Source organism: Pseudophryne corroboree, chromosome 4 (assembly GCF_028390025.1).
Source record: "Pseudophryne corroboree isolate aPseCor3 chromosome 4, aPseCor3.hap2, whole genome shotgun sequence".
Classification (NCBI taxonomy): Eukaryota; Metazoa; Chordata; class Amphibia; order Anura; family Myobatrachidae; genus Pseudophryne; species Pseudophryne corroboree.
The window spans coordinates 187,976,291-187,992,766 of NC_086447.1; the positions used below are offsets into that span (position 1 = coordinate 187,976,291).

Below are 16,476 nucleotides of genomic sequence, written 5' to 3' on the forward strand. Positions count from 1 at the left end.
TCACATGTCTCTGTGTCCTTATGAATGGATTTACAAACATATGAACAAAACACTAACCAATTAATTAGCAAAACCATTTAATTATTTTTGATCGCTGAACATTACAAAAACACACTGTACCTAACAGCTACAATACTATGAAAAAATAGTGATTGAATACATATGCGTAACACAAAGAAAGAACATGCCGGGACGTAATGAAGTCCAAGTTTGGGATGACGGCTGAACTCAGACGTTTTTTTTAAAAGGCCAATCACGTACCTAAACCATGCCTTGTAAATAATTGCATGTTTAAAAAAAGTCTAAGTTCGGCGGCATCCCGCACAGCTGCCAAACTCGGACTTCATTACATCCCGGCCCATATGCTGACAACTGATGCTACAGTACAAAATAATCTTTAATTGCACAATCATTGGCGTACAGTATCCATAATAGGTGCAAGATGTGCAGTGCACATGGGTCTCTTGGACACATGGTGCACCTGGTCTCCTCTCCCTCCTCCTCGCCGGCACCATCTTGGCTCTGACCTTGAGTATAAGGCCCAGGTAATTAGTACCTGCTGCATAGGCAAAAGGGGAGGTCCTGGCATGTGATGCATCATAATGCATCAAAGTAAGCTGAGCATGTCTACATCTGTATGTCACTGGCGTGCGCAGAACATTTTATTAGGGGGTGCACCGTCGGAGGGGTGTGTCTAGCACCACCTTTTGGGCATGTTTAGTACCATCTATTGATGGTCAATGCATATAAAATATCCATCTTTGTATCAATCTTAATAAAGCAGATACATTGTCAGATGTTGTGGTGTGCACCAAACAAACACACCTGATGGCACTCACTGTAATTACACTGCTCCTTCTCAGCCTGGTCTGGCTGCCCCTCTCTTTCCCCTGCAAGCTGCAGCAGCTTACTTACAAGTCAGTCACTCACTGACACTGACAGTCGCAGACTAGTACTGCTGCTGCTGGAAAAACGAGTGACGTGTCAATGCTGCTACCGACCGCCTGCCAGTATTGAATTTGTCTTCCTAAGAGGAACGCTGGCTGCATGCTGCTCCTCATCAGTGGCTGGCGTTGGCATAGCATAGAAGGAGAGAGGTGTGGGTGTGATGGGTGGGCATGCGAGCAGCATGACGCAGTCACGTCACATCACACTGTTTTTGTACATGGAGGTGGAGCCGGGAGTTTGAAAGTTGGTGTCAGTGGCACCCTTGATTAAATCAGGCGTCCGGTCAGTAAGGCAATCCTGACAGGGTGCAGCGGAGAGGGGACAGTAATCAGCCTGCTCGGCGATCGCTGCATCAGGCATGTGAGATCGAGATGCCAGACATTAGGGGGTGCCTGTGCGCACCAGGCACCCCCCCTGCGCACACCTATGCTGTATGTTATTTATATTAAGCATGTTTGATACAGTCTATACTAGGGGTGGGCAAAATACGGCCCGCGGGCTGGATGCGGCCCGCAAACCGATCCTGTCCGGCCCACTGCCTCCCACCAGCGAGCAATGACAAGCGGCCCGAACGGCTGAGCTGCTTGTCATTGCTCTGAGCTGCAGTACCTCCAAGCTGCCGGCGGCACCTCTCTCCCCTGCTGCTGCGTTGTAGCAGCCTCCTCCCTCCTCCAGAGTCCCCAGTGACCACGGCTGGGTTCAGCCGAAAAGGGGCGGAGTTACGTGCCGAGGAGGGGGCGGGGATACACTGGACATCAGGGGGCGGAGCTACACGGGATAGTGTGCGTATATTTGTGTGTGCGGGCAGTGGCGTCAGTCTGTTTTTAGGTTTGGGGGAGAGATCTTTAGCTCTCGCTGTACCAACCCCTCCCGTGTTCTGTCACCATGTCACCCCCGTGTTCTGTCACGTATAACCCCCCCGTGTTCTGTCACTGTCACCCCCCCGTGTTCTGTCACTGTCACCCCCCCCGTGTTCTGTCACGGTGTCACCCCCCCCGTGTTCTGTCACCGTGTCACCCCCCCCGTGTTCTGTCACCGTGTCACCCCCACCGTGTTCTGTCACTGTGTCACACCCCCCGTGTTCTGTCACTGTGTCACACCCGCCGTGTTCTGTCACCGTGTCACCCCCACCGTGTTGTCACCGTGTCACACACCCCGTGTTCTGTCACTGTGTCACCCCCTCCCGTGTTCTGTCACCGTGTCACACACCCCGTGTTCTGTCACTGTCACCCCCCCTCCCCGTGTTCTGTCACTGTGTCCCCCCCCCCGTGTTCTGTCACCGTGTCACACGCCCGTGTTCTGTCACCGTGTCACACCCCCGTGTTCTGTCACCGTGTCACCCCCCCCGTGTTCTGTCACCGTGTCACCCCCCCGTGTTCTGTCACTGTCACCCCCCCTCCCCGTGTTCTGTCACCGTGTCACCCCCGTGCTCTGTCACCGTGTCACCCCCCCCCCGTGTTCTGTCACCGTGTCACCCCCCCCCCGTGTTCTGTCACTGTCACCCCCCCTCCCCGTGTTCTGTCACTGTGTCACACCTTTCCCCAGGGGCCATAAGACACTGGATAATTTGCTTGCTGCACAATAATTATCCTAAATAAAATGTTAATGTGTAAAAGGGGGCTCTACCTGCTGTAATGTGTAAAAGGTGCTCTACCTTCCATACTGTGTAAAAGGGGCTCTATCTGGTGTAATGTGTGTAAGTGGCGCTGTGTGGCGCAATTTGAATAATGGAGACTATTGTGCAGCCTAATATGAATCTGTATTATTTTTTGCCCACACCCCTTCCACATGAAGCACGTCCCTATATTTTTGGCAAGTGGGGGAGCTGCTATTTTGTATGTGGCCCTCGGATACTGACAGGAAATGTCAAGTGGCCCCTCAGCTGAAATAATTGCCCACCCCTGGTCTATACTATAGAACACAGGTTCTCAAACTCAGTCCTCAGGACACCACACGGTTCATGTTTTGCAGGTCACCTGCTGGGTGACATGGAAAACGTGAACCGTGTGGGGTCCTGAGGACCGAGTTTGAGAACCACTGCTATAGACTATAGTGATAACTATTAATACTGTATTCAGTACACTATTTAGTTTTTAAAAAGACTAATGTGCACATTTATATTCCAGAGTCGGTACTAGTTTTTTTTTTATAATTAGATTTTTATTGAGAGTTTATACAACACAAAATATAGAAGAATGGGGGGGGGGGGATACAGAAAGAAGAAAAGGGAACTGGGGGGGCGGGAGGGGAACAAATACACAGATACAAGGCGGCTAGGCATTCCGCCTATAGAAAATTAACATGCGTACATAGACGTATATAAACACAGAAACATATATAAACGTATACTAGTCAGTAAGCAAATACAACAAACATTTGAGAATAAGAAAACGGAAGAGGATGTCAGGGGTCTATTGTGGTACCATGAGACCTATAAACACACCAGGAAGACCAGCGGAGCGAATGGTTCGTTTGGCAGTTGGAGAATGGTAAGCCTGCAGTCTCAAATTCGTAGTGAGATTGAACCGCACGTTCAACCGCTATTACAGTTGGAATTTGAGCCGTACGCCAATATTGAGCAATCAGTAATTTGGATGAAATCAGGATATGGCCTATCAAATATTGATCGGTTGGAGTAATATAACCTGGGGATATATGAAGGAGGGCCAATTTAGGTAGTGGGGCGATACGGAAACCTAATACATTAGAAATAAGAGTAAATATCGCTGACCAAAAATTTGTGAGAGCTGGATAGGACCAAAACGTATGGAGCAAAGTACCAACATTATTACAATTGCGCCAACACATGTTGGAGCTGGACGGCCAAATGGAATGGAGTCTGGACGGGGTTAGATATAGGCGATGGAGAAGCTTGTAAAAAAAGTTCCAAGAGAGTCGGTACTAGTTTTATCTACTTCTCCCACAGACTCTCACACTTGCTCCAATGTTCTGCAGAGTGGGAGATTGTGGACTGCATTTAGAAACCTTCCTCTAGAACTACTACGTTAGCCACTGCGCTATTCCCCCTCTTGGTGCCACTGGCTAAGCCCCAACCCCATCACTGCAAAATGCTGTGATTCGTGTGTCCGCTGGAGGAGGTGGGGCCTAATTATGGGAATTTGCTTCATTTAGCCCCACCCCTATATATGGAGTCTCGAATCCCAGCTATAATCTCCTTATCCTGCCCACTTCTCTAAGAAGTGGGTTGGATGCTGGAGATTCAGCCACTCTTTGGTGGGTGTGGGGACTGTTGAAAAATCGGGAGTCCAGTTGGCAAGTATGGTCCAGGGGGCCCCAAGTAATTATACTTACTTACCCCTCTGGGATCCTGCAGAGGCTGGCGCTGTAGACATAAATCACTGGGAGAATGGCTTGGTGGCCATTTTCCTGGTGATTTGTGCATGTGCAGTACATATGTCCCCAGGAACAAGGCGCAAACCCAGGCTACAGCACTGCAGCAGCTGCCAGAGAGGAGGGCGCCCTCCTCTCCTAATCTGCCCCTGCACACAATCTTAATTCCTATCACACCTTACTTTTTCTTTTATTACTATATTGGATATTTCACTTTGATTTGAGATTTCCCTCATTGAAATTAATAAATATTAACTTTTGAAATAAAAGTCAAATATACATGAAATAGCTGCAAGATCTCAACAGTGCACTACATTTAGGAGCTTTTCTTCTTCGTGTTTATAGATTATGTACTATATTGTGTATGAATTGTGTGTTATACAGTATTTTTAGCATTTACTAGTAACACTGGGACTAATTCAGATGTGGTTGGAGTTGCTATCACTACTGCTTCCTTAGAAGCAGCAGTGGTAGTGCTGTATGGTAATGCAGCAGGAGGCGTCTATTGCAAGCAGATGCCTCCTGCTGCAAAACTGATATGACCAGAGCCGGATTAAGGGGGCTGGCCTGGGGTTAAGTACCCAGGCCCCCCTTTTTAAAAGGGCCTCCCGCGGCCCCACCACCCACCACAGATCGGATCTCAGATCCATTTTGCAGTGCTGTGCTCCCAGCTTCCCACTGCACTGCCAGATTCTTGAGCGGCCGCTGTGACGCCACAAGCAGGGCAGGCAACTGGGCGACGGCTGTTCCGGCTCTCCTAGCTCCCGTCTACATTCATTATAAAAATACCAGCGCGGGCACCGCACGCCACGAAGGCAGTTCCAGATTAAGGTCCTTATGGGCCTGGAGCTGAAATTTCTGCAGGGCCTATTACATACCTCCCGACTGTTCTGATTTTCGTGGGACAGTCATTTTTTTTGGGACTCTCCCACCTGAGGGCAGCAGTGTCCCACGGTGGTGGGGGGGAGCGGATGGGGCCAGTTGGGAGGCTCCTGCCACTTGCTGATCTGTTAGCAAAGCTGTACTGGGAGCATACCAGCAGCTCACACAGCGTTTGGCATGCCTCTACAGTAACGGAAAATGGGGGAGTGGCTTGTGATCGCTGCACTGCCGCGAGGCCGCGCACCCTTTCCCATAGGCCACACTGGCTCCGGGGTGTAAAGGTCCCGACCCATCGCCTCCATGAATTTGGAGGAATACTATTATGTGCCACTGCAGGTAGTGTGACTTGCACGGCAGATGTGTGAATACTGATATGAGGGTGTTATTAGTGCTGTATAAATAATGTTTATGTAGACACAAGGGAAGGGCTTTTATGTGGACACGTGGGAAGTGGAGGAAGGGCAGAGACACATATGGGGTGTGGAGTGGGAGGCAGAGGCACATATACTAAACTACATAGTGTAGCGATAAAGACAGGGTAAGACGGGGACAGACACGCAGTTTGATAGAGAGGGAATATAATGATGCAGGACAGTAAGCAGGGAATATCGAGGCGCGGGGTGGTAGGGAGGGCAAAGAGACGTGGGGCAGTTGGGAAGGCATAGAGATGTGGGGCAGCAGGGAGGGCATAGAGAGACTTGGGGTGACAGGGATGGCATAGAGTGACGCTTGGTGGTCGGGAGGGCATAGAGACGCGGGGTGGTAGGGAGGGCATAGAGACACAGGGCGGTTGGGAGGGCATAGAGACGTGGGGTGGCATGGAGCGCATAGAGAGACTCGGGGTGGAAGGGAAGGCATAGAGAGACGCGGAGTGGTAGGGAGGGCGTAGAGAACGTGGGGTGGCAGGGAGGGCACAGAGAGACTTGCGATGGTAGGGAGGGCATGGAGACGTGGGGTGGTAGGGAGGGCATAGAGACGCAGAGTGGTTGGGAGGGCATAGAGACGCGGGGTGGTAGGGAGGGCATAGAAAGATGCGGGTGGCAGGAACGGCATGGAGAGACGCAGGCGGTAGGGAGGACATAGAGACGTGGGGTGGTAGGGAGGGCATAGAGACATGAGGTGGTAGGGAGGACATAGAGACGTGGGGTGGTAGGGAGGGCATAGAGACGCGAGGTGGTAGGTGAGGGCATAGAGAGACGCGGGTGGTAGGGAGGGCATAGAGAGATGCGGGGCACTAGGGAGGGTAAAGAGAGACGCGGGCAGTAGGGAGATTTAGAGATGCCTGACCAAAGTACCCAGTGAAGAAGTTGAGGGAGGAGTGAAGGAAAAGTAATTCAGCGGGTGAACACGCAGGGTGGTAGGGAGGGGATAGAGAGACATGGGGCGGTAGGGAGGGCATAGAGAGACGCGGTGTGGGAGGGAGGTCATAGAGAGACGTGGGGCATCAGGGACGGTATAGAGACACGCGGGCAGTAGGGAAGGCATAGAGACACAGGGTGTAGGGAGGGCATAGAGACCCGGGGTGGTAGGGAGGGCATAGAGATGTGGGGCGGCAGGGAGGACATAGAGAGACTCGGGGTGGCAGGGAGGACATAGAGAGACTCGGGGTGGCAGGGAGGACATAGAGAGACTCGGGGTGGCAGGGACGGCATAGAGAGATGCGCGGCGGTAGGGAGGGTATAGAGATGTGGGGGCGGCAGGGAGGGCATAGAGAGACTCGGGGTGGTAGGGACGGCATAGAGAGACGTGGGTTGTAGGGAGGGCACCACCGTGCCCGCAGCATGGTGAGCGCAGCGTGCCCGCAAGGGGCTCTTTTGTGCTCACCCCGCTGCCTGCATGCTGGCTGTCAGGATCCCGCCGCCGGTATGCTGGGTGCCGGGATCCTGACCGCCAGCATAACATAGTACACCCATATTAATCAGTATTTATTAGTCTTATATATCATTGTTATTGTGTGTATGTGTATATACAGCAGTACTCATATGCAGGGACGTAGCCAAAACGTTGTGCTCCCAATAGCACCATTTTGAAAGGGCCCCTGTCCCAATAGGGTCGACATAAAAATGGTCGACATAAAAAAGGTAGACACCATAACCCTCATTCCGAGTTGATCGCTCGCTAGCTGCTTTTAGCAACAGTGCAAACGCTAGGCCGCCGCCCTCTGGGAGTGTATCTTAGCAGAAGTGCGAACGAAAGGATCACAGAACTGCTCCAAAATATTTTCATGCAGTTTCAGAGTAGCTGCAGACCTGCTCCTACCTTGCGATCACTTCAGACTATTTAGTTCCCTCTTTTGACGTCACAAACGCCCTGCGTTCGGCCAGCCACTCCCCCATTTTCCCAGGCATGCCTGCGTTTTTTAGCACACTCCCGGAAAGTGGTCAGTTACCTCCCAGAAACGCCCCATTCATGTAAATCACTCACCGATCAGCAGAGCGACTGAAAAGAGTCGCTCGCCCTTGTGTGAAACTGCATAGTTTTTTGTGAAAGTACGTCGCGCATGCGCACTGCGGGCCATACGCATGCGCAGAAGTGCCGATTTTTAGCCTGATCACTGCGCCGCGAACAACGGCAGCTAGCGATCAATTCGGAATGACCACCCATGTTTTTTGCATTTTTGTGGTTTGTGTGGATAGTTTTGTCATCTGGGACCCCCAATTGTTAAAGACATACCCTTGCAGGGCCCGCTTCGCTCGCCACGCTTCGGGCTCGGTGGCTCACTGCGCTCGCCACAAGGTTTATAACCAACTCTATGCCGACATGGATACAGAAGGTATGAAATAGTCCAAAAACTTTACATTTTAAAAAAGTATTTATCTTTTTTATGTCGACCATTTTCATGTCGACCTTTTGACCCTGTCGACCTAATGTCTGTCTAACATATGGTGTCTATCTATTGACTGTCTAACTAGACACTGTCTATCTATCAACCGGATACCATCCCAATGCTCTAGAGAGACACCTTTTTATGCCCTAATTACATAGTAGTGCCTTAGTTAATTTTATGCCCCATAGTTTATTTTATGAACCATAGTAGTGTAGGGCTGCCAGTACACATTATGCCACACAGTACCCCCAATTCATATTATGACATACGGTGTCCCCAGTTCATATTATGCCACATTACAGTGCACCCGTACCTTTATAACTTCCACTACACACACCTCTTACTGAAAACGGAATGTCAAACCATCTTAGTGCCCCCCTGCTTTAAGTACCCGGGCCCCGCCGAAGCCTTAATCCAGCTCTGGATCCGACCTGCATCCTAGGACGCAACATCGGATCACTCACTCACCATTGGGCGGCTTGCGGCACCCATGAGGACGCGCAAGCTGCCCGTCGCAGAGGTCAAGAAATCTTTGTGCAACAACAGAGATCCCTTTCACAAACGGAGGTCATCACCGCTCTCCAAATGGCATCAGACTGTTAATCACTGACTGCTGCCGTCCTTCGTCCTGTGTTGCAGAAAGGGTCTGCACATGTGTAAAAGTACCGATAATCAACCACATCTGAATAACCCCCACTGTGCAGCCCCACCTCCTGGCATAAATCAGGGGCATATACTATTGTTCTCTCCTGGAGTAAAACAGGTGCATGTAACCTATGCTGAACTGCATGCATCCTGCTTATACTGTCAGCTGTGCAAGCATAGGCATTTCTATAATGGGTGCATTGTGTGCTGTGCACACAGGCCCCTAGGTTCGGGAGCTCTGCAGTGCGGGCACAAATCACTTGGAAAATGGCTGCTGCGGCCATTTCTGAGTTATTTGCTAAGATTTGGAGGGGGTACGGCGGACTCCAGCCCCTGCCGGCCCCACCAGCAAGCCCGGGCCCAAGTAATTAGTAGTTGCTCCCCCATCAGCATTAGTGCTCCCTAAATATGCATGTTGCAGCTTGTACCTGAGGCTGCTTCGGGCAGTGTTGTATTTCCCTAGGCTGGCAGACCCCGCCCCTTGTGTGATGTCATGAAATTATCCAGTCAGGGGCATGGCCGTCACAGGGAGCACACCCTGTTACGGCACTGGTGGAGAGAATCTTTTATAGGGTTTTGTGACACATATATTTACTGTATACTTTCATTTGCACAGCCTGAAAAGTGAAAACCTCATCAATTGAGCGGCATCTTTGACTATCCTATGGGCTTAATGCAACATTCTGCGAGATGGAGGCATGGGAGTAGTACCAATGAGTTAGCACGTATTTTTAAGGTGGTAATTGTTTAGAAGGCAAAATAGTCATGTATTAGAATTTTAACATTGCGCCCTGCCTACTGTTGCTGAAGGATCACAGTTTCCATATCCACCCCTTCAAAACACAGTGAGACATCAACAAGGTGCAATGTACAGTATCAAATCTTAAAAGGGGACAAGTGAAGTTGCCCTCACCGGACACCAATCACCAGTCCCTGGGTGCAGGTAAGTATTACGTTTTTTTCTAACTTTTTTTTTTTTTTTTTTACACAATGATCAGCCTGTGGTCTATTAGACAAATATGGCTGATCAACAGCAGCATCTGTGAGCTCACCCTTCACTGCCAGCAAACAGAGAAGGCTCTGCAGGAGTCGGGGAACCTGAGGAAAGGCTGGATAACGCCATCTGAAGGTAGTGTTATTGTCATAGGGCTCTCTCCGGTATTTTTTTTTACAATTTTTTATTTTTTTGTAAAGTCAGGCAGATCGCATTTCCATTACAAGTATGGCAAATGTGATCTGAATAATAATAATAATAATAATAATTAATAAAAAATAATAAAATTAAGGGTTTGGAGGCGCATTTTGCAAATTCTTCAATTGCCCATTAGTACAATCAGGTGATACTAAAATAATGTGAAAACACCCTTTTTCACATTCTTTTTGTAAAAACATGCCCATTAATGTTGAAACAGCCTTCATGGCTCCCACTAACCCGGGAGTGCTCATTCACTAATCAGTCGGATCTTGTCTAAAGCTGTAAAAAAAAGAGGAAATGTTTAGTACAAATGAATTATCCTATGTTTTCCCATCACTGAGCTGTATCCAATGAATAAATAGCAATTTTCCCTATTGTTTGTATCTTACAGTTTATTTCTGCACTTAACCCTGCGGAAACCTTTCTTCCACCTGTGACCTCGTTATTGCTCCTGTCCATCCACTTTCTGCACCTTGTCCTTTGTTGTCCTCCATGAGCCTCTCCACTTGGCCGTTCCCATAATTTGGCATCAACCTGTGTTTGGAGTGTGATAGCAGACGGTCACTAGTGTAATGGGCTCGTATGAAGTGCAATGAAGAGCTTGCCGCAGTGAGGAATTGCATACATAGAGTTGTCGTACGTACAGTCCTCTCAGCAAGCACCCAAGATGCTGGCCGAACCAGGGATTGAGTTTGTGGGAACTTGTAAATAAAAGTGTATCTGTTATCATATGTGGCTGGTAAGGTGTGATGTTCTCGTCTTTATTTTATTTTTAAGCCAATGCAATTGTTATCCTATTTATGGCGGAACTATTTCTAACAGAAGAGAGACATAAATAAAAATAGCTCATTGTTATTTAGAATGACAAAAAGGAAATTCAGTGTCAAACATGAATAAATAACAGAAGCCTATTATGCATGCTGACATGGAGGCAGAAAAGAGGAAATACTGTATAGCCTTCACTCGGGGGCAGTATCGGACTGGGGCATGTAAGGCCCACCAGGGAAATGCAATCACAGGGGCCCACTAAGGAGCATTGCTATATGCTGGAAGGGGTGTGGTCACATGACCAGAGAGGAGTGGCCAAGCATTATAGGCACCACCTAGCATAGTATATAAAGAAAAAGAGATCTGTCTCACTGCCCACTTCAAGCTGTTGTATATGTGCCTGGGTTACACTGGGAGAAAACAGTAAATACACATAAAGACCCCAGTATTGTGCCAAATACACATAATGACCCCAGTATAGTGCCAGATACACATATGCCCTCAGTAGTGCAGTGCCAGATATACATATGCCCCCAATTGTGCTAGATACACATACGCCCCCTGTAGTGCCAGATACACATATGCCCCCAGTAGTGCCAGATACACATATGCTGCATGCCCCCAGTATTGTCTGAGACACATATGCCCCCACAGTGCCAGAAACACATACGCCCCCAGCAGTGCCAGATACACATACACTCGCAGTAGTCCAATGCAAGATACACATATGCCCCCAGTAGTGCCAGATATACATATGGCCCCACAGTGGCAGATGCACATACTGACCCCACAGTGCCAGATACACATATGCCCCCATGGTGCCAACCTTCATTTCTCCCACTGCTGTGTCAGTGTTTCATAGATATGTTATAAACTGCCGAGTGTTTCTGCCCATTTCTGCTGTGTGACATCACACGCAACCACCACGATCAAAAATATGGCATCAGGCAACCCTACTTTCTGCGATCAAACAGAAATTGCGGTAAGATCGCTACTTCTGCTTGATCAAGGATGGGGGGGGAGCGCCGGGCAGCATGCCGCCCATTACCCTGTGATGGGCGGCCCCCAGCATGCGTTCACAAGGATTGCAAATTCTGCTACTTAGAAAAATTTGCAATCCAACCTGAATCAGGCCCTTAATGCGCTTTTTTCAAGATCAGCGTACACTGATCTTCAAAAAAGAGAAATAAAGCGCTGAAACGTTGATATATCCATGAGTGCTGCCATTGAAAGATGGCCCTCATTCCGAGTTGATCGCTCGCTAGCTGCTTTTAGCAGCAGTGCAAACGCTAAGCCGCCGCCCTCTGGGAGTGTATCTTAGCTTAGCAGAAGTGCGAACGAAAGGATCGCAGCGCTGCTACAAAAACAGATTGTGCAGTTTCATAGTAGCTGGAGACCTACTCCTAGCTAGCGATCACTTCAGTCTATTTAGTTCCTGTTTTGACGTCACACACACGCCCTGCGTTCGGCCAGCCACGCCTACGTTTCTCCAGCCACTCCTGCGTTTTTATCTGGCACGCCGGCGTTTTTACACACACTCCCCAAAAACGGTCAGTTTCCACCCAGAAACACCCACTTCCTGTAAATCACTGAACGATCAGCAGTGCGACTGAAAAGCATCACTAGAGCTTGTGTGAAACTGCATCGGCTTTTGAGAAAGTACATTGCACGTGTGCACTGCGCGCCATACGCATGCGCAGAAGTGCCGATTTTTAGCCTGATCACTGCGCTGCGAACAACGGCAGCTAGCGATCAACTCAGAATGACCCCCGATGTGTGTATATTGTAGCACTCAATATTGAAAGAGAGGCATAAAGACATGATATCAGACATCATGCACTCCATGATTTATATATATATATATATATATATATATATGTATATATATATATATAAATAAATAAAACATCATGGTGTAGACAATGTTCGATATCATCCATTTGGGGAAGTTTTATGACACTAATAACCTTCAATCTACTGTATGAATGACAGGCAGCCCACAGATAATTTACCTAATCAGGAAAACATGTTTCTGCAGCGTTGCTGTGTGCTGGGGCTGTGCTGAGGGCAGGCTGGATGGGGCTGGGCGGCTCCGGCAAGCACTCCCCGCTACTTGTGAAGACTCCGAGTGCAGGAGGATCCACCGCGTGACATCATGACGCGGCGTGACGTGCCCCCGCTCCTCGCACGGCTCCTCTGGGAACAGAGCCCAAAAATAGAGGTGAGATCCTGCTGCCTCCCAGCTTGCATCTGCCGGGTAAATAAGCTGATCACTGCTCTGCAGCGCCGGCGATAACACAAGCACAACTGCCATGCCGCTGTGGTCTGAAAACCTGTGGCAGGCCCTGCTCCTCTACATAAGTGGGCGTTGTTATAAACCACCAGGGCCCACCAGTGAATCCCCTGGTTCCCCGGCAGGCCAGTACGAGCCTGCTCGGGGGTAACTGGGACTCTGAGCGCCCCTGGCAAAGCAATGAAATGGCACTCCGCCCATATTTGAAATAGGAAAGGCGCGTATGCCGAAAAAGTGTCATGGTCACACAATATTACCCCCAATCCAATTTACACCACGCTGTACTGCCCCTTTCTCACATTACACTGAATAGTAGTGTCTCTTGGTCATATTACGCCACTCAAGGAGACCCTTATTAACATTACACTACACAGTAGTGCCTCTTACACACTATGTGTGCGCTCAAGCTCCTGCCAGGATGTCATCACCTCTGGCAAGGGCGTAGCTGCCATAGGTGCAGGCAGTACAGCTGCTATGGGGCCCAGAGCTGAGAGAGGCCCACCTTCCCTGTCAAAGTTATGTGTTATATACATTTTTCGCCATTGGGTGGTACGTAGGGGTCCTTTTAAACTTTTTCCTTGGGGCCTGCAATATATCTATGTATGCCTCTGGACCTGCTCATTGTAGTGTGGTATAAAATGAACTGTAGGGCATTTTAATGTTATATGATATGAACCGGGGCTCTGTAATGAGGCACAATATTAATGGGGAGCACTATATATAATAATGTGTATTGGGGTACTGTGCGGCATAATGTGTACTGGCAGCTCTGAAATGTAACATACATTAGGGTGAACTTAATCAATACAACGATTCATAAAAGAAACCAGGGCACTACTATGGGGCATAACATTAAATAATGCTCTACTATGGTTCAGAAAATTAACTAGAGCACTATTGTAGAGCATAAAATTAACAACTGCTGCAGAGAAGTGTAGAAGCACTGGGACAGGGGCCCCCTTCAAAATGTTGCTATGGGGCCCACAAAGTTCTGGCTACGCCCTTGACCTCTGGTACATGCTGGGACATAGGCAATGTAATTCCTCTGTTCTCCCTACCCATGCCCATGGCCGGTAGAAGCAGCAGCAGCTCACCACTACCAAACTTGCCTGCACTGAGCTGTGGCTGAAAGGCCGGGATGAGCAGTTATTTCAGCTTGGGGGCCATTTGGCAGGTTTGGCAGACAGTAGAGGGCTGCAAGTGGTGAGCCGGACTTGTAGGGTGCCCCTCATTCCTTTGCCAGTATGTGTGTATGTATAAATGGAAAATAAAATGGAAAACTATGTTTTCAATACCCCTGAAAATGTTTCTGATGAACCGGTACATTGTCTCTGTATGTTATGTACTACACTTACTGATGTAACTAATTGGAATTTTGTATACTCTGAATAAATATTAACTTAGAACGCCCAATGAATAAGAATAGATCGTGAGAGCTGTATTCATTTTACAGAATAAATTGTACTGAGCAACTGGTCACAATGAAAAAAAGGAACACTTTCCGGGACATAAATGTCTTTTAAATCTGGACAATAAAACATGCAATGAAACCAGTGCCAGTAGCTTGTACTATAAATGCTTTGTACACGTATACTGCTATATACTAGAGATGAGCGACGGAAATTTTTCGGGTTTTGTGTTTTGGTTTTGGGTTCGGTTCCGCGGCCGTGTTTTGGGTTCGACCGCGTTTTGGCAAAACCTCACCGAATTTTTTTTGTCGGATTCGGGTGTGTTTTGGATTCGGGTGTTTTTTTCAAAAAACACTAAAAAACAGCTTAAATCATAGAATTTGGGGGTCATTTTGATCCCAAAGTATTATTAACCTCAAAAACCATAATTTACACTCATTTTCAGTCTATTCTGAATACCTCACACCTCACAATATTATTTTTAGTCCTAAAATTTGCACCTAGGTCGCTGGATGACTAAGCTAAGCGACCCTAGTGGCCGACACAAACACCGGGCCCATCTAGGAGTGTCACTGCAGTGTCACGCAGGATGTCCCTTCCAAAAAACCCTCCCCAAACAGCACATGACGCAAAGAAAAAAAGAGGCGCAATGAGGTAGCTGTGTGAGTAAGATAAGCGACCCTAGTGGCCGACACAAACACCGGGCCCATCTAGGAGTGTCACTGCAGTGTCACGCAGGATGTCCCTTCCAAAAAACCCTCCCCAAACAGCACATGACGCAAAGAAAAAAAGAGGCGCAATGAGGTAGCTGTGTGAGTAAGATAAGCGACCCTAGTGGCCGACACAAACACCGGGCCCATCTAGGAGTGGCACTGCAGTGTCACGCAGGATGTCCCTTCCAAAAAACCCTCCCCAAACAGCACATGACGCAAAGAAAAAAAGAGGCGCAATGAGGTAGCTGTGTGAGTAAGATAAGCGACCCTAGTGGCCGACACAAACACCGGGCCCATCTAGGAGTGGCACTGCAGTGTCACGCAGGATGTCCCTTCCAAAAAACCCTCCCCAAACAGCACATGACGCAAAGAAAAAAAGAGGCGCAATGAGGTAGCTGTGTGAGTAAGATAAGCGACCCTAGTGGCCGACACAAACACCGGGCCCATCTAGGAGTGTCACTGCAGTGTCACGCAGGATGTCCCTTCCAAAAAACCCTCCCCAAACAGCACATGACGCAAAGAAAAAAAGAGGCGCAATGAGGTAGCTGTGTGAGTAAGCTAAGCGACCCTAGTGGCCGACACAAACACCGGGCCCATCTAGGAGTGTCACTGCAGTGTCACGCAGGATGTCCCTTCCAAAAAACCCTCCCCAAACAGCACATGACGCAAAGAAAAAAAGAGGCGCAATGAGGTAGCTGTGTGAGTAAGATAAGCGACCCTAGTGGCCGACACAAACACCGGGCCCATCTAGGAGTGGCACTGCAGTGTCACGCAGGATGTCCCTTCCAAAAAACCCTCCCCAAACAGCACATGACGCAAAGAAAAAAAGAGGCGCAAGAGGCGCAATGAGGTAGCTGTGTGAGTAAGATAAGCGACCCTAGTGGCCGACACAAACACCGGGCCCATCTAGGAGTGGCACTGCAGTGTCACGCAGGATGTCCCTTCCAAAAAACCCTCCCCAAACAGCACATGACGCAAAGAAAAAAAGAGGCGCAATGAGGTAGCTGTGTGAGTAAGATAAGCGACCCTAGTGGCCGACACAAACACCGGGCCCATCTAGGAGTGGCACTGCAGTGTCACGCAGGATGTCCCTTCCAAAAAACCCTCCCCAAACAGCACATGACGCAAAGAAAAAAAGAGGCGCAATGAGGTAGCTGTGTGAGTAAGATAAGTGACCCTAGTGGCCGACACAAACACCGGGCCCATCTAGGAGTGTCACTGCAGTGTCACGCAGGATGTCCCTTCCAAAAAACCCTCCCCAAACAGCACATGACGCAAAGAAAAAAAGAGGCGCAATGAGGTAGCTGTGTGAGTAAGATAAGCGACCCTAGTGGCCGACACAAACACCGGGCCCATCTAGGAGTGTCACTGCAGTGTCACGCAGGATGTCCCTTCCAAAAAACCCTCCCCAAACAGCACATGACGCAAAGAAAAAAAGAGGCGCA

General features: G+C 48.9%; 1 protein-coding gene across 1 annotated transcript in view; it reads left to right on the top strand.

Annotated features, from left to right (window-relative positions):
* Positions 1–14,332, top strand: part of LOC134911243 (vesicle-associated membrane protein 1-like) — a 90,015-nt gene extending 75,683 nt beyond the window's left edge. Inside the window, exon 5 of the mRNA XM_063919542.1 lies at positions 10,240–14,332. Coding sequence (XP_063775612.1) covers positions 10,240–10,256 — 17 coding nt within the window. The 3' untranslated portion in view covers positions 10,257–14,332. The remainder of the gene's footprint in view (positions 1–10,239) is intronic.
* Positions 14,333–16,476: the final 2,144 nt, after the last annotated feature.